Raw genomic sequence first — 17,991 nt, forward strand, 5'->3', positions numbered from 1 at the left:
GCTTTTGTACGTTTCCTTATAGACCGACTTTACTTTTGCAGAAGGCTGAGTTCACATTTAGGGTCTCAGGCATCGTACTCCATAGGTCATTAGGAAACGCTCTACGTTTTTTCGCCAAGAACTAGATTTCCATTTAATTTTGTTCTCTCCAACCCAATAGAAATTTTCCTATTGTTCTGCATGCTCTGACCTCCTCGATTTACGTATTTATTTTTTAAGTTCTCATGCAGTCATACCACAATTTTTTCCTTCAGAGAAATACAAAACAGACACCTACCGCCCAAGAAATGGTAAACCCTCAGGCCACAGTTTTAGAGTCGGCTGGCTTTCTGCCACCTGAGACTTCCTGCAGGTGATCTCAATCTTGGGCCAGCCACTCAACCCCTCTGACCTGCTGCTTCCTCCTCTGAAAAACTGGGAGGTTGCCTCAGATCCTTTCCACAACATCCTTGGGCTCTGAGGGTCTATGGCTCTCCCCTTCTCCGGGGAAGAATTTCCACGCACAAAGGCAGCAGCTGATAATTCTTTAAAACTCAGACACTGACATTCTGCCTTCAGACAGTTGGACTTTGTTTGAAACTGGCTTTTAAGGAGATAGAAAGCCAACAGTATGAAGATAAATTCCATTATTTGAAAGATAGAGTGAATCAAAGACCATTCTGGTCCAGGAAAGGAAATGCAACTGAAGAGGACAGTCTGAGACAAACCTCTTCCCTCTATAGTGTGTGCACTAAGAATAGACAGGAACACGAAATTAACATTTCAGCCTCAGAGACCATCTGGTCAGTAATGTCTCTGGGCTCCCTGAAGGGCTGGGACCCAGGCTTGAAGAAGCAAAGGCAAAGAGCAGCACTATTTCAGATATATATATATATATATATATATATATATATATATGCAGAAAGGAATTGGAAAAGGCAGAACAATACAGAGTCTGGTACTTACTTGTGGCCCAGCTCATGAGCGATGGTAAAGGCCAAATTGAGACCATTGTCTTCGGCAAGCACACATTTCCTCTTAGCACTGCACACACCTCCTAAGTAAGCAATTCCTGCAGCAGAGACACAAAACACATCCTCTTCAGAACGTGGGAGGCCCTGACCTCGCTGGGCAAGTCCATATGGTCAACATCACACATGATGGAGAGAGGAGGGGCAGACTGGAACAATGATGTGGCCACGGGGCTGGAGCCGTCATTCCAGAGCTCCTGTGGGGGCTGGGCTGGTGAATGCTGCTTTTGGATTCACTGACAAATCATTAATGATAGTAATAACGACCATGCAGATCTCCCAAGCATTTAATAGGTGTCAAGCAGTGTGCTGCATTTACACGCGTTATCTAATTGAATCCTAACTACCCAGGGTGGCGGTAACAGAGGGAGACCAAGGCTCAGAGGGAAAAGGTAAGCTGGACTGGCGTGTGGTGGCGGGATGCTCTCCAACTTCCACATCCAGGGCTGGGACGAGGTGAGGCCAGCAAGGCAAGGCACCCAGCACGGAAAGCTGAAGGAGGGTCTCCCTCTCCAGAGCTGACCCTGCACTTGCACACCCAGAGAAGGAGGGGGTGCGTCCTTAACTTCCACACCCTGGCACCTTCTTTCCCTCCTCCCAGTCCTAGCCCTGCTAGGGCCAATGCCCTCAGAGTGGGAGCAGGGGAGCAGCTAGGCTCACAGAAAGCAGGCCAGGGAAGGCTGTGCACGATACTTAGAAAAATGTGTCAGGACCCGTCCAGAGAGAATGAGACTGGGACCCGGGGGAGAGAGAGAGAGAACCCTGGAAGAGGGAGGGCCTGGGAGTCATCAGTGAGGATGTGCCCCACGGACCAACTTGCTCATCTCCACACACACCTGACTGAGGTCCCTTGGCCACTGAGACAAGACTCAAAACCAGGCACCCGGGCGGGAGGAAGATGTAGGGGAAGGGTGTGAGCGAGGGACAGGAGGCTCCCAGTCTCTGGAGGATGGAGGGGTGTTTTCTAGGGGAGAAAGGTTATCCCTGGCAGAAAGGTGTGCATGAACAACAGGAAGGCCTTGGCCAGCCACACCCAAGGAACACACTGGCCACATGTGTGCACCTGCCACTCCCTACGGCAGCTCTCCACATTTCCCGTCAGCTTCTGCTATCTCTGCACCCAGGACAGGCATCTGTCACTACCCAGGTGCCCCCGGGCCTTATCTCATCGACAGGGGAGTCCACGGACCCCAGCCCCTCCCAGGGCTTGGGACGGAACTTGGGTGAGGACTGGAAGCATCTGCACTCCCGCTGACCACAGCTTCTGACCCCTTCATACACCATGAGACACACGAGTGGGTGGTGACCCAGGGCGGCTGGTGGGTCACACACCGGAGGCAGCTCAAGGCTCCTCTTGCTGTGAGAGTTCACAAGGGCCGTGGGGCGGGCTGTGGCTCCAGTGGCCCCGTGGCCAGGCAGGTGCTGCCCAGTGGTACCTGATGACCAGGTAGATGGAGGCTTTCCTAGCCAGACTCGCCCCACCAGCGCTGTGCCCCAGGAGGGACTGTGGCCACTGGTGTGAGAGGCGCCCATTTTCTACCCACGATGCCAGGGCCCCCCTAAGCTGCACCGTGCTCCCTGTTCAGAGGCCCCAGGTGTCTCAGGAGTGGACACCGGCCTTGCAGGCACAGGAACTGGGGAGGGAAGGAGTTGGCAGAAGGCGGAGGAGAATGGACAGGGGGAATTAATTTAAAATGAACCTCTTTCTCCCTTTCTTCTCCTAGGTTAAAAGGGGGGGGGTAATCAGAGGGGAGAGTGAAGCATGAGAGACTATGGACTCTGAGAAACAAACTGAGGGCTTCGGAGGGGAGGGGGTGGGGGAATGGGATAGGCTGGTGATGGGTAGTAAGGAGGGCACGTATTGCATGGTGCACTGGGTATTATACGCAACTAATGAATCATGGAACTTTACATCAAAAACCAGGGATGTACTGTATGGTGACTAACATAATATAATAAAAAAATATTTTTAAAAAAATTAAAAATAAATAAATAAATAAATAAAATGAACCTCTTTCCCTGCTCCCCAAAAGCGAAACCTATCCTCCTTGTTGACACCAAACTCAAACAGAGGTGGGCCTTGGCCACACACAGGGCCCTCCCTCCTTCCTCCTGATGGCCCCCAGGAGCCCCGAGAGGCAGCGCTCCCTCGCCCCGGCTCTGCTCTGCAGGGAGATGCTGCTCTGGGGCTCAGCTCACGGTCGGCACACCGAGCCGGCACCACAGCGCCTGTCTGTTTTTATTTGGAAACATGCAACGGGCTAGGCCAAGGTTGAAGAATTAAGGAGAAAAAAAAAAGAAAGAAAAGAAAAAAGGGGGAAAAAAATGAAATGTTAGTTGGCCTCAAGATGCATTTTTTTTTGCATGTGGACATCATAATCCAGCAACGCAGACGACGGGAAGGAGAAAAATGACAACCAGAAAGGACATGATCGGGCTTCTCGGTGCCTTCAAGGTCATTATTCTGGTTTTGTTTAAAACTGCTTTGTGGGCTGCCGCACCGAGCCCAGCAGTGAGTAGGTGGAATGCTTCTACATAGCGCCGATGGTATGTGCGTGCAACAACGCACGCACACACTCACATGCACACCCAGCCGCGCTCTCCCGGCCCGAGGCCGCCGCCTCCTGGGTCAGTGAATGCACCGGAACGATCAGATATGCACGCCCCTGGAGAAGCCATCTGCTGAACGGGGAAAGGAGGCATCTGAAGCCAGCTGTGCTGAGCTTGCGACCTCAAGAGCGGCTGCTGACCCAGTAGACTTCGATGCCACACGGACACGTTCCCTGGCCTCGGGCGCACTCAGCACCCCGAGCTGGCAGGCTCGACTTTCCACTGTAATTAGGTAACGCGCAACACTGGGGAAACAGCTAAGCGAAGAGCCTTCCAATAATTGCACTTTAATTTTTTCCAAGGCACAGATGATTTTTTTTTTTTAACGAGAAAACAGAGGAGCTGTTTATTTATGAGAAACGTTCACACGAAGGTGGACGAAGGTCTGGTGCTTTGTATGATGTATTCCAATCATGCGCAGCCTGGTCAGAGCAGCGAGCAAGGCAAAGCGTATGAGGGAAGATGGCCCCTGATACGGAGGGCAGGAGCCCTGGGGCTTTAGGACCCACAGTGTGGACAAGCTTAGAACTCACAAAACAGAGTCTGGAGAAAATCCCAGGTTGTGGTAAAAGTGAGAGCTGTAGCCAATAAACGGCAATTGAGCCACGAGCTTCAACGAGAAACAAAGCCCCCCCACTACTCCCTGTTCCCTGGAAAGGACGGAGGAGCGGTCAGAGGGGAGGGGAGGCGGAAGCTGTGGCACCAGAGGGACCTTCCTATGGCACTGATATTCCCTACACAGACAGCAAGACCCTAGAGTGGTGTTTTCCATGCCTTTGGCCTTCCATGATTTACCATTCTTCACCAAAAGGGAAAAAAAATAGAATTTATGTTTGAAATGTTAAAAACATCAATTCCACATGTTTGCAGAGCTCCTTGGAACAAAAAGGGAAGCAGAAAGGCAACTGGCATTTATTAGGGTCCTCTCTAGGGACAAGCACTACTCGGAACGCGTGACCATCCCTTATTTGGTGGGTATGGTTACTGGCCCCATTTTACAGACAGGAAATTGGAGGCCCAGTAACCAGTTATATGGCTGACCAAGCCCGGACCCTGGTACAAGTACAGGACTCTCTTTCTCCAACACCAGTGCTCCTCCAGACAAACCCTGAGCCTCCCTCACCAAAGCTCTGGTGACCAACAAGTCATCTCTGGGGGTTTCGAAGATTTTCATAAATCTTAATGTGTGCTTATGCAGAGATGTGGGTGGGATAAAATCAAGCTTTCAGGTGTTTAAGTCCAAATGGTTTTAAACTAAAGATAAAAAAAAAGACTCAAGGGACATGTGCAATAATACTAGCGGTTACCTCCAGGATGGCACAGTTGGTCGAGCGTCTGACTCCTGGTTTCGGTTCAGGTTGTGATCTTGGGGTTGTGAGATTGAGCCCCGTGTCAGACTCCGAGCTTAGCGTGGAGTCTGCTTGACATTCTCTCTCCCTCTCCCTCTGCCCCTCCCGCACGTGCTCCCTCACTCTCTCTCTAAAATAAATAAATAAATCTTTAAAAAAAAAAATCCGAAATGCTGACGGTAGAAATGCAGAGCTGTAAAGATTTTTTTCTGATGCCTGGAGAAGTCTATCGGAGTCATTCAGAGAAGCCAGAGTTTCCTAACCCCTCTTCCCAGCCATGGCAACTCCGTGTGGACATTCCCCCTTCTCCTTCCTTTTCTTTTCCTTGGTGGGATTGCAATTTTGGAGAGGAAACTGGGTGAGGAGGCTTAATTAGTTTCTTTTTCAGTAGAAAACTGCATGGTGTATGCACATAATTCTTAAACTCAGAGTTGACCATATCCTTTCCAGATTAAGGAGTAAACAACACACAACTGTATAAACTCTGATTTATCCAGCAAATTGTCACGTGTAAACAGTTTGCAGCTGTTGGCCTCGTTGGCCATTACTCATACCTTCTTGGACTCTGCCTCTGAGGAAATGGTCGCGTTTCTCCTACCAACTGTTCAAAGTACTAACACCATCGCGGTTATCACTGGGACACCATGCTGTCCATGACAAGAAAGCAGCTTCCGTCTCTTCACTTGGCAATCGCAGTGGTTGAGACAGAGTTGCGCATTCTGCCTTGTGGACATGACCTCATGCTCTTGTAAACTTCCCTAAGTGGTTGGAGGTATGATCTGAATTTGTGAATAGCATTGAGGAGCAAATGGCTCAGATCTAGGATGCGACAAATGATGAAGAACTACAGCTGATTCTCATGATCTCTGGGAGTTAGAGTCTAAAAAGTCGCGTGAACACGAAATTCTCAAATACATCGCTCCTAGGGGACACACAGGATTAGGGTCCTGTGAGCCTCTGGTCACAATATCTTTGTCAACTGGCCAAGACGTGACCTTGTTTTACGTGTGTTCCTGTTCAAAGACACCGTATTTAATATGTATTGTTGATTCATTAACTTTGAATTCATGGCCAACACACCTATAACTCATGCCTAAATGAAGCTTATCTTATATGTTTCACTGTAAGACACACTGCAGCCTTCCTGTGCCTTAGAACACAAGACAGCACTTACACACTACTCTTGGAAGCCATTGTCAAAAGCAAAATCGCCAGCAAAAAACACAAAAATGTGAGAAATATGGCACCAGACGACCATGAAAAGGACACTGTTTTACAGTCTGAGAGTTGAAATGAGAAGGCAGAGGGTCCCCTTGTTCAACCTCAGCTGCAAACGTGCCTCTTTGGTAACTCGAATAGTTTGCTTCTCCGCACACATCTGCGAATGACCACAGAAGCACAATAAATATTGATTTTGGAGTTACAAATAAATTTTAGCGAGTAGGCAAATTCACAAATGCAGAATCCTTCAATGACAATGGACCATATTCTAAAAAATATGTCCTATTATCAGACACAATGGAATCCTTATCTGTTGCAATAAGGAAATTCTACATTTAACTGTCTACATTTAACTATTACATACATTTCCTAACTCTGTATTACCTAAATTATTTGAGGACACCTGGGTGACTCTGTCGGTTGAGCGTCTGGCTCTTGGTTTTGGCTCGGGTCACGATCTCAGGGTTGTAGTATCGAGCCCCGCATCAGGCTCCACGCTCAGTGGGAAGTCTGCTCGAGTTTCTCTCTCTCCCTCTTCCCCTCCACTCTTTCTATAAAATAATAAATAAATCTTTAAAAAAATAAATTATTTGATTAACTCAGGTCTACCCTCCTCTGCAATTTTACTTCTGCGTTCTCTCCAAGGTGAGCAGTCCACGGAGCCATCACCTTCCCTGGAAGTTACAGACTTCCTCCTGGTCCTGCACAGAGTGGACAGAACCTAGCATGTGCTGAAGGTCAGGCACAGCTTCCCACAAACTGGGACAGAACATTAGTGGTAAGGCTCTGGAAGGCTGGCAGGAGAAGTGGCCTGAGCGGCATGGTCTCCCGGCTTGGAACGGAGGAGCTCTGCCTTCCAGGTCTGGCCCTGTCTGTGGCTCTCTGCCCCAGCTCAGTGCCCCATCTCCCAGGAGCACAGGTGGATAAGCCCTTCCAGACATACCCTTGCCTTGGCAATTCCACCACCAGTTTCCCTGCTTCTCATTTTCTGGATCCCTTGGGGTCAGTTACGATGGAAGGAAGAGGAGTTAGCCGAGGTCTTTATTCCCGCACCATGAACAGAGGATGGGGGCCGTGGCTCAAAGAGGGGCACCGGCTCTCTCCTTCAACGGGAGTACTGCAGAAACTGCCGGTACCTAACACCTATTTACCGAGCCTGAAAACCTCAGCAACTTCCTCGAGGCTAAAGGAAGTAGTAAGCGGACAAAGTAAAAATAACAGCTGCCAAGTCTGATCACTGAAGGGTTCAACATTCCCGGTTTTGCAACTTAATACAAAGTTAGAGTAGCCAAAACAACGTAGTACTTGCATAAAGACAGACACTGAGACAGAACTGGGAGTCCAGAAATAAACCTGCGTATTTACAGTCAACTGAGTTTCAGCCAGGGTGCCAAGACCAACCAGTGTGGGGAAAAGAAGAGTCTTTTCAACCAATGGTGCTGGAAGAACCAGAGAGCCACATGCAAAAGATTGATGTCAGACCCCCTTCTTTCTATGGTACACAAAAATCAACTCCAAATGGATCATAAAGCTAGATGTAAGATCTAAAACTATAAAACGCCTAGAAGAAAACACAGAAGTCCGTCCTTTTGACCTTGGGGTAGTCAAAGCCTTCTTAGACATAACATCGAAGGCACAAGGGAGGGGAAAGTATGCCCATGCCGGTGTGTTCCTCGGTGCAGACACACTCCCTGGAACAGAGAATAGCTGTGTTGGGGCTGGGAGGGCGGTGGGGAGGTCGGGAGGTGGGGCGTCCCCAAGACAGGCCATGAATGTGCCGACACATCCCAAGGAAGCTTCCCAGACTTCCCCCTGCATTATAGCTTTCTGCTACTCTGCCCAGCAGCCTTTGTGTCACAGGCAAACTTGACAAGCCAGTCCAAATGTCACACGACCTGCTGCTTTGAAATGGGGGTTCTTGATTATGGTCAGAGTCAAGGAAAACCACAAGTGCTGAAAAATCCGCTGCCCTCGCTGTAGGTTTCCTCAGTGCCTCTAGGACCCAGGGTTGGGGGAAGAGATGCCACCACCCCTGGTGAGGGAATCACACAGCCAGGTTCCCAGAAAGGACTGGAGGGTCCCAGGGCTGGAGCCATGGCTCCTGCAAAATTCTGATGAGTTAAGTAAGATGTAAGAGTAGGAGTCAACTCTCCCTGGAATTTACAAGTTCAAAGCAAAAAAATCCATCCCAACACTTACTGCATTCTTTGAAAACCCAAACATGCTGGGACAGGGGAGGGAAGAGAAATAACTTGATATTCAGCAGACCACGACCAACGTGAGCCAAGTGCACAGAGATGTCCTGCAGATTTCCCACCTTCCGGGCAAGATGGCACTCGTGTCCCGGGGGCCCATCACGTGGGAGGGGGTCTCCAGGGAACAGACTTAACGTTCCTCAAGTAAGCAAGATGCCTCTCCTCAGAGGAGCCCATAGAGGTTCAGGGGCTTCTAGAACAGGCCTGGACACCAACCGGAAAGGGCCCCCAGCAGGTTCGCCTCAGGAGATCAGAGGAGGGGGTCTGTCCAGACATTCCTGAAGATCTCGTACTTGGACAAATACTTCAAGCGTTTCCTGACTGCCTGTACGTGACGGCATCATGCCAGGTACGGGATCCCAAGCCGAACAAGAGCCACCCAGGCCTAGAGGGAAACACAGCTCTGAGAACAACATCCCAGCAAAAAAACAGGGAGGCAGGTGGCACCAGGAGCAGAGATGTTGTACATCAAGCCCAGGGCCTGCAGGGTGGGCGCCGGGGTTTCTACGGCACAACTGCCCCGAGGACCCGAGCACACGTCCAGCTTCTCAGCAGCACGGGCAGTGGAGCCTGAAGCTGGGGCTTGCACACCGAACCCCCTGCTGCCTCCTGCTGTGGGTCACCTGTCATTTCAGAACACCCCCTCCCACGGCCACACCCCCATTCTCACTTCTATTCATTCGGCAAACTTTTCTGGGCACCCGGGACCACGGTTAGCTCCTTGCACGGGAGCGTTTGCCGGCAGCACCTAGGAGTGTAGCACGAGTCAGAAGCCTTTGAGTTCCCCTTCAAAAGACCTCTGAGCATGTGCATGTGCTCCCTGAGCGTGCGAGGGGCACAGACTCACCTTCTAGCATTTGCCGCTCCAGAAGCATGACCAGCTAATAAGCGTACTCAATGTCTGCACCTCTGTGTGTGTGTGCGTATGTGTGTGTGGGTTTCTGCGTAGGCCCACGGTGAGCCTGAGTGTGTGGACATGGTCCCGGGCCCGTGACATGGAACAGCCTTCCTGTAAGCTGGCGCTAGGAGGCCGATGCCCACACTCCCATAGCGATGGAAGCAAACGGAGTTTGAAAGCTTTAACACATTCATGCTTTCTCATCAACTGCATTGCTTAGTGTTTATTTTGGCCAATCATTTAAACAGGGACTTTGATAGTCATTTCAACAGCTTTAAGACCCCTCCGTCTTCTTCTCTCACCATTAATGTGTCCCCTTGACTGGTAGGTGAGAGTGCTCTCCCTCTGGAAAGTTGGGGTTTTTTGGGGGGGAGGTGAGGCTGAGAGGACAGGTGAGGTGTTTTGTCTAGAAGTATCTCCTCCATGTTGGGAAAGAGACAGCTAAGGCTTCCTTGGGGCCAGATTTCTCCAAAGGGGTCTGTGAGTGAATCCAGGGGCTCCCCGAAAGAAGAGCACATTCCCAGCCCTTCTCGTGGCCAAAGGATGTGCCTTGAGTCACAGTCTCTCTCAACAATTCTGTTTGAACTTGAACTTGTTCGAGAGCCCGCAGATAGGGCCACGTGGGAAGACTGCTAAATCGTGCCGGCAGCCGGTGCCAGGAAGAAGGTGAAATGATGGGTGGCCGGTCAGAGGGACCACACACATTTTCCTTGTGCCCGGCATGGAGGACTGTGTTGTGTCCCCCCAAATTCACATGCTGAAGCCCTGACCCCCGTGACTGTATTCAGAGATAGGTTCCTTAAAGATGTAATTCCATTCAAGTGAGGCCATAAGGATGGGGATCGAACCCGATATGACTGGTGTCCTTATACAAAGAGGAAGAAACCCCAGAGACCTCTCTCCCCATACATGCACAGAGAGCACACATGAGGACCCAGTGAGAAGATGGCCATGTACAAGTCAGGAAGTGTGGCTTCACCAGAAATCCACCCCGAGAGCATCTTGACCTTGGACTTCCAGCTTGAAAAACTGAGAAAAAAAATGTCTGCTGGTTAAGCGACCCAGTAGGGGGTATTTTGTTACAGCAGCTTGAACGGACTACGTCCTACACCCAGAGCATCACCCAGATACAAACAGAAGTGCCCTGAGTCCCCCTTGCTCACATGAGCAACGGACAAGGACAGTGGCCACAGGAGCTCACCGTCCTTGGGTGCTAGATGACACCAGAGCTTCCCCACACGCTGTGGGACCAGACTCCCTGTTTAGGACATAGTTTCACTACAGGGAACCAGTCTGGAAAGTTGTACAGGTCATCTGGTTCAAATAGCGAGAACGCGTGGTAGAGAAGTCCCAGGGTGGAATGCTGGGAGTCAAAGAAGTGTCTCTGACTCTGTATTTCAAACACGGGACAGCTCAACCAGTGGCACGTGGAGACACAGAGGTGACATCACGGTCATTTCGTTGGGGGGAGGGGGTCCCACACGAGACAGAGTTGGGATCCCCGTCTGGGGAAACTAAGATGCCTCGGAGGGAAGCGGGAAGACAATGTCGTGTCCAGTGCAGACCCACGTCATTCACAGCATCGGCATCTCGAAGTTCCCCATCCTTATAAAATGCTCTCAAAAAGCTCACAGGCGCAGCCTTTGAGGGCAGAGCCAGTTTCCGACAGGGCTTGTAAAAGTTACACGGTGCTAGGTCTGAAGAGCGGGAGGCTAAAAACTTCTCTTCAAATCCCCAGGGAATTGCAAAGAACACCTGGGAAAGGAGACGGGGAGATGACTCAGGGGGCCGGGGGCTAGGGAACTGAGCTTCTGGGTCTGTGGGAACCTGCGAGCCTCACCAGGCACCCCGGAGGCCCCCAGATTTCCTCCAAGCAAGGGAAAGGGAGGCTCGCTGCTGTTTCTGCTCAGGGAATCTCAGTAAGAGCAGAACCGGCAGCAACGGGCATTCCGTGTGCACAGGGCCAAGTTCAGCAAGCCGGGAAACACACACGCCGCTGTTCTTTTCATCTTGACTCATTCAAAAATTACAAGTGCACCAGCCAGGAGACACACGGGAGCTGTCAGTGCAGACGTCCAGACAGTGGTTACGTGTGGGAGGAGAGGGGCCGTGACTGAGACGGGGCCCAGGGAGGGGCATCGGCTTGGCGGACGAACTCCAGGGCCCGACTCGGGTGGCGGTGGCAAAGAGGTTCCTGGTAGAATAATTCACTGAGTGATTGAAAAAGTCGGGTCTGGTGATCCTGCAGGGAACAGTCTTCCCAGAGGCTGGTACTGTCTTGTTCCTGGATCTGGGCTGTGGTCAGGCCGGGTGCTCAGTCTAAAATATGTGCTGAGCAGTGCACTTAGATGTTTTCTACGTGTAAATGAGACTCCAGTTAACTTTTTAAAAATATAAGATGTGAAATAGGAAGGTATGGCCCTGATCTAATAATGTGGGACTGACCAAGATTACGGGCCAACTCAGATGACAGACGCTGGTCTTATTTTAGGATCTGTTGTATAACATGGTGACTATCATCGATAACACTGCATCGTTTAATTGAAATTTGCTAACAGAGTGACATCTAAATGCTCTCACCAAAATAGAAAAAAAAAATGAAGAAGAAGAAAGAAAAGAAAGTAAATATGCAAGGTGATGGATGTGCTAATTAACTTGAGTGGAATGCCTTTATAATGCATACGTATATCAAATCATCCTGCTGTACCCTCCATCACAATTGTATTTGTCCATAATACCTTAAAGCCGCGGGAAAAAAAGGAGTTTGCATGAACAGCATTCAAGGGTCACAGGCTGACGAAGTCATAGTGCTAATAATTAGTTCATTAGTCACCGTGGCATTAACTAGTCAAGGTCTGTTTTTATCGGTGTCACCAGACGTCACCTGGATGACCTGCATTTCTCAGACCCTATGAACTGCTTCTATAATTCACTTTTACTATCTCGCAAGGACTCTTGCAATGGTATATTCTTGAAACTTGCCTGAGACGGCCTTGATAAGCAGCTTCACACAGGAAAAATAAAATACGAGGTCATGCACAGAAATATTTGCCAAGTTTGAGAAAGAAAGAAAGAAAGAAAGAAAGAAAGAAAGAAAGAAAGAAAGAAAGAAAGAAAGAAAAGCTTTCTCAGAATAATTAAGAAAACACATTTCTTGCTGAATGCTTAGCCCAGCAAAGTCACCCTCTTGGGGATGCAACGTGAAATCTAAGTGAGACCCCAGAACAAGGGTGAAATCAGCACCAGGAGCGCTTTGAATCCATGCTTCCAGTCCTCTAGGGTGGGTCCGGCTCTCGGGGTGTGCGTGGGGGTCGGGGAGGCAGTCAGGCCAAGCCCCAGGCAGCTCTGTGCACCAGCTCCTGCGCGCAGGTCTGTAAGTCGTCCCCCCCTACCCCGGTGGCAGGACACCACAGCCCCTCAACCAAGGAAGTAACCTAACGTGGGAGTTGGCTGTCATTTGGGTGTTGACTTAATGTTCACAGCTAGTCAACCGACCATGACAAGCCCTCCCTTCTGACGGCCTCGGGAGGCGTGGGAGGGGCTCTGCATCTCCAGACAGGAGGTAAAAAATGACGTCATTCCGTTTGATTTAAAAACAAGACAAAAGCCAGCGTCTTGAAAAAGGGCTGTCGACAAGAGCAGGGCCAGGAAGGCAGGCGGGCGGCAAGCACAGGGGAGGAAACAAGCCGATGTGGGGCCGAGGCGGCCGACGAGCAAGATGCCCAGCCTCCCGCGTGGCACGAAGGGGATGGCATAAATTCCCAGGCTCTGCCTTTGGGCTGAAGTCATTTTGCTGCGTTACACGTACGGATACGACTCACAAGCAAGAGGCCGCTTGTCTTAGTCCGTTGGGGTTGCCACAGCAAAATCTCACAACCTGGGGGGCTTGTCGACAACGCACATTTGTTGCTCACAGTTCGGGAGGCTGCAAGTGGGAGGGGAGGGTGCCAGCGGGGTCGGGGGAGGGTCCTCTCCCAGGTCACAGAGGCAATCATCCTGTTTTAGCCTCCCATGGCAGAAGGGGCGAGGGAGCTCTGTGGGGCTTGTTACAGGGGCACTAATCCCAAGCATGAGGGCTCCACCTTCATGACCTCGTCACCTCCTGACACCGTCACCCTGAGGATGAGGATTCTAACATGTGAATTTGGGTGCAGGTGGGGGTGGGACACAGACGCTCAGACCACAGCAGGTACTTTGAGTTTCAGGACTGATCCCGGGCTGCAGAAATCGTGTGAACGTCAGTGTCTGTGAATTCAACGTCAAGGGCAGAGAATAAGGCGTGTTCCTCATCTTTCAAGCAATTCCACACACTTCCGTGTCACTTCTGTGCTGACGAAGGTCCCCACGCTCCATCCCCAGGACCAGGCTCTCATTCAAGCCCTGCTGTGGCATTCTACCGAGGCTGGCCAGCCCGGCCGTCCCACACTTACCCCAGCCTCAGCCCACACCAAACAGGACTCGCTACTCCAAACAGCCTCCTTGAGGCGCCCCAATCCCCCACTCCCAAGTTCAAAAGCTCGCAGACCCAGTGACCCTCTCTTTCTCTCTGTCCCCCATCCCATTTCAGAAATCACCAAGTCCTGTCATTTCCTGCTGCTCACAGACTCTGAGACTTATTCCCCTTCTCTCTGGGCCCAAGCCTAGGCCTCAGCCATCACTTTAAACGTGGTACCTCCCCAGGGGTCACCTCCCCTGGCAAAACCTACGTGGCACGATGAAGGTTAACACATCCTCAAAAAGTTCCACGAATGAATGAACGCATACCAGCCCTGCCCTCCTCTGCTGCCTAAGGCAGGTCAGCTGGAACAGCGAAGAATGAATGAGGAGGGGAAGGACGCTGATGACTGCTAACAGTTCTTAAAACATTTACCACGTGTGCACCAGGCCCTGTGCGGAAGATTTCTGTGCGTTATCTCATTTTATATCTATAATCACCTGGTAAGCGACATACCACTACTGTCCCCATGGCACCAAATGAGGAAAGCAAACCCTCAGAAGTCGACAACTTGCCCAAGTTCAAGCAGCAAGTGAAGGGGCTGGGATTCGATCTCAGGTCTTTTGGACCACAGGCCTTGCCTGAAAGTTGCATCAGAGGCTGCCAACTGGTGCCCGCAAGCAGGATCTGGACCACAGAAATGGTAGACCATTTAATAAATGGCACGAGGACAACAGGTGATCCCCATGGGAGCAAACGAATTACGTTCTCCGCCAAGTCGTGCCATACACAAAAACAAACTCTGAACAGATTAAATATACAAGTGTGAAAATAAAACTCTGAATCCATCAGAAGGAAATGCAGGGGGATGTCATTATGACCTTAGAGTGGTAAAAGCAAGACCTAAAAAGCAGCAATCATAAGGGACAGGACTGAGGAATCTAGCTAAATCTACACTGAAAAGGTCTACGTGGCAACAGGCATCACAAGGTTAAAGACGGGGGATGGATGAAGTGATTTTCAGCTCCCGTGGCCAAGCAAAAATTTAAAAGCTGCTCCCCCTCCCCGGTAGTCAGAGGTGTGAACTGGCCATTCCCACCCAGCATGCTGATAAAACCCAGCAAGGTCATCAGGATTCAAGACTCTCCGGATGTTGTTGATGAGAATACACACGGTAGAAAGAATACACACGGATAGAAAGCTCTCTTTCAGAGAGCAATCAGGTCCGTCCAGAAAAGTTGAATGATGTGCAGGCGTTGAGAAGTGACTCGACTCCGGGAAGGGCTGGGCTGCATTTCTGCATGGACGGGTCCCACCTGACTGGCCGTGGTGACAGAAATCTCCGCAACCCCCAATACACACAGACACCCACACACCCGTGCGTGTCCACACACACCCACACACGTGTCCACATATGCACACACACACACCTCCCACTCTACGACGAGACGCGACTACATCCTCATTGACACATGAGGAAATCAAGGCACCAACAGGGTGAGCCACTTGCCCAGGCTCGTGCTCCAACCAAGAAGAATCCATTGACCTGGGCAGTCTGGCTGTAGGTCGCCCCTCTCCCAGCACTGAGGGGAGGACGCCTCTGCTTCAGGGAACAGAAGGCAGGCAGGGGAGACGGACACACGGTCAGGTTTGTGCATTATACTTTCCAGGGGCTACAGGAGAAGTCTGCCAACTACTGTTCAAAGTCCAGGGAGTTTCTATTAAAACATAAACTAAAAAGACTCTAACACAGATGTCTTTAACCCTTCAAACTGTGCAAAACTTGGTATGTGTATGTGTGTGTATGTATTTCTTGCAAGAAGGTTTATAGCTTTCCTCAACTTTCCAAAGGGGTCCAGAACCTCAAAAAAGTTAAAAAACACTAAACACAGGAATCCCAGAAGATAATCAAGGACATTCCCTAGGAAAAAATCCTCTCTGGACAGCCAAGTCAGACCAAGAGATCCTGAGAAAATTATCCTTCAGCCCTCGGGGACTACCAAGCATTCCTCAGAAGGTGATAACCACCACGGTTTGTAGAATGTGCTTTCCTTTGCCAGATCTCAATGGGCTGACTCACAGAGCAAATGAGTAAGGGTCTAACTGCCATTATTCGCCAACAATGCTACTTTTCAAAGAGCAGCCAAAGCGATGCAAATGGTGGAAAGGGGGGGAGGGTTCTGTCAATTAGAAGCGTGTGCTTTATTGAAGAAACACCTTCAATTAAGTATTCATTCAAGTTATACTGGCTGCTGTTGTTAGAAAGGGTGTAACAACGGAAGAAAAAAATAGCTGGGGGATATGCACGCACACACACATAGGATTTCCAAATACATCACCCAGAGTGTTGAAATACGTGAACTAACTTTTCAAAGAAACCACTGTTCTGTTTTGACAAGGCCCCTATCTGTCCCCCGGGGCTGCATTTAACTGTAGGACCTTTACTGTATCTTAGAGTTTTTTACGGGATCAGGAAATTGCACGTATGTGGAAGTGGACTTCACACAGCAGAGCACACGTGACCTTTGTTACAAATTGTCTTTGTTTTCTGCAAATGAGTATTTCTAAGAAATGAATGGGTCTGGGGTTAATAAGAGTGGAAACACAACGTAAAAGCCATCTGTTGGTTTTGTTCTCCGCTGGAAGGAGACTGACAAATCACCACTCTCATTCAGAAAATTTACGTCCGCGTCTGCTATATCAGCTTCAAGGCTAAGGTCAAAGGACCATTTTCCTGCTCCATCCCGTCCACAGCGCACATACCCTGAGGACCTCCCACACCAGTGCCCACCAGCACAGGGACAGAACAGAGCTTCGGTTTTCCCTAAGTCATCCTTAGTCTTGGTCTAACATACACAACCAACCAAAGTTGGAGATGAGGCAGGGAGAATCCATCCTACAAAAGGAGAAGTCCTTCAAGACCATCTTCTAGAAAGTATGAAACTGCACACACATTTTTAAGGCATTTCTTAACCACACTGCTGGCCTGGCCACCGTCCACTCTTCCTGGTACTGGAAACCACAGAATGTTCTGGGTTCATCTGCCTGGCCCGCCACCCACATAGGACGCTGAAATCATTTCTTTGGCTCCCTTAACTGGTCACCCCAATTCCAAATACGCCACAGACGTCCTCTGAGATGGGCTTAGATTATCACTATGGGAACAAAGACATCATGGAGAAGTGGAGGTTTGCTGGGAAATTGTCCCATCACAAGTTCATTTCTCTCCTGCAAAGATAACTGTCTCTTAGGGGATTAGCACTGCCCCCATTCCATTCTAGTGCTCCACTGATCTTTTGAACGTTAGTTTGGTATCATGAAATAAATATTAATCCCAGTCCTCTCAAGAGAAGACCTTCCATTCAAAAACATAATAACCCAAGAACGCAAACTGAAAATTTCTGACCCCGTACTGTGCCGGGCAGGCTCTGGCTACAAAGACAGCCGCCGTGGCTGGTCTGGAATGCAGCGGTAATAATAAATCAGATGGGACTGGTGAACGCAGGACTCAAACCAGAAGGTGGCAGGGCAAATTTCCCAAAGAGAAGCAAGATGTTGATAAGGATCAAATGGTCATGAGATGAGGGAGCAATCTTCCTGGATTTCTTTTTAGATTTCTTGTCTGGATCGTGTCTGGAACATCTATCAAAGTGATTCAGGCCCAAATATCTGGCTTTCCTTTTATCACTCCAGCCTGGTGACTGTCCTTCGGCCATGGCAAGTGGGAACCTCCCTTCCAGCCTTGAATTCAGGTTATGACCTACTCTCCTCTTCTATCACCTGCGCTTATCCAGTACAGGTAACTCTGGAGGCTTTACACAGCCATCAGAGACTTTGAAGGCATCTGGGACACCCATCCTGGCCATCAGTGCCCTTGGGGGACCAGCTGTCCCTCTAGCGGATAGCCAGCAAAGTCTTTGACCGAGCTGGTGTGAGTGACCAAGGCAGCAGAGGTCCCTCCCCGGGATGATCCCCAAGGCCCCTGGGCCGCTCTACAGAGCTACAGATGGACCTCCCTGAAAAAAGCTTCTAGTGCCTTTCCATTGTCCTGCTCAAAGACATGTGAGCCACTGGCAGAATGGCCAATGAGCCCCACGAGAGACCCGATTTCTCTGAAGATTGTTCTCAACTTCAGAGTTATTACTATACGATTAGGATGTTGCCTGACTCGAAGGGAACCGGGATTGTGCTTATGAGGCAGGGCTGACTTGGA

At 50.0% G+C, this 17,991-nt stretch overlaps 1 protein-coding gene across 2 annotated transcripts in view; it reads right to left on the minus strand.

Moving 5' to 3' along the window:
- The window catches only part of ADAMTS17 (ADAM metallopeptidase with thrombospondin type 1 motif 17), a 336,180-nt gene that overhangs the window by 205,819 nt on the left and 112,370 nt on the right, over window positions 1-17,991 (minus strand). For both annotated transcript variants that reach the window (XM_045795391.2, XM_087856712.1), the window contains exon 8: window positions 946-1,051. In XM_045795391.2, the coding sequence (XP_045651347.2) occupies window positions 946-1,051 (106 nt within the window). The remainder of the gene's footprint in view (window positions 1-945; window positions 1,052-17,991) is intronic.

Source organism: Ursus americanus, chromosome 28, assembly GCF_024610735.1.
Source record: "Ursus americanus isolate L20-20 chromosome 28, mUrsAme1.1.p, whole genome shotgun sequence".
In the NCBI taxonomy this organism is placed as follows: Eukaryota; Metazoa; Chordata; class Mammalia; order Carnivora; family Ursidae; genus Ursus; species Ursus americanus.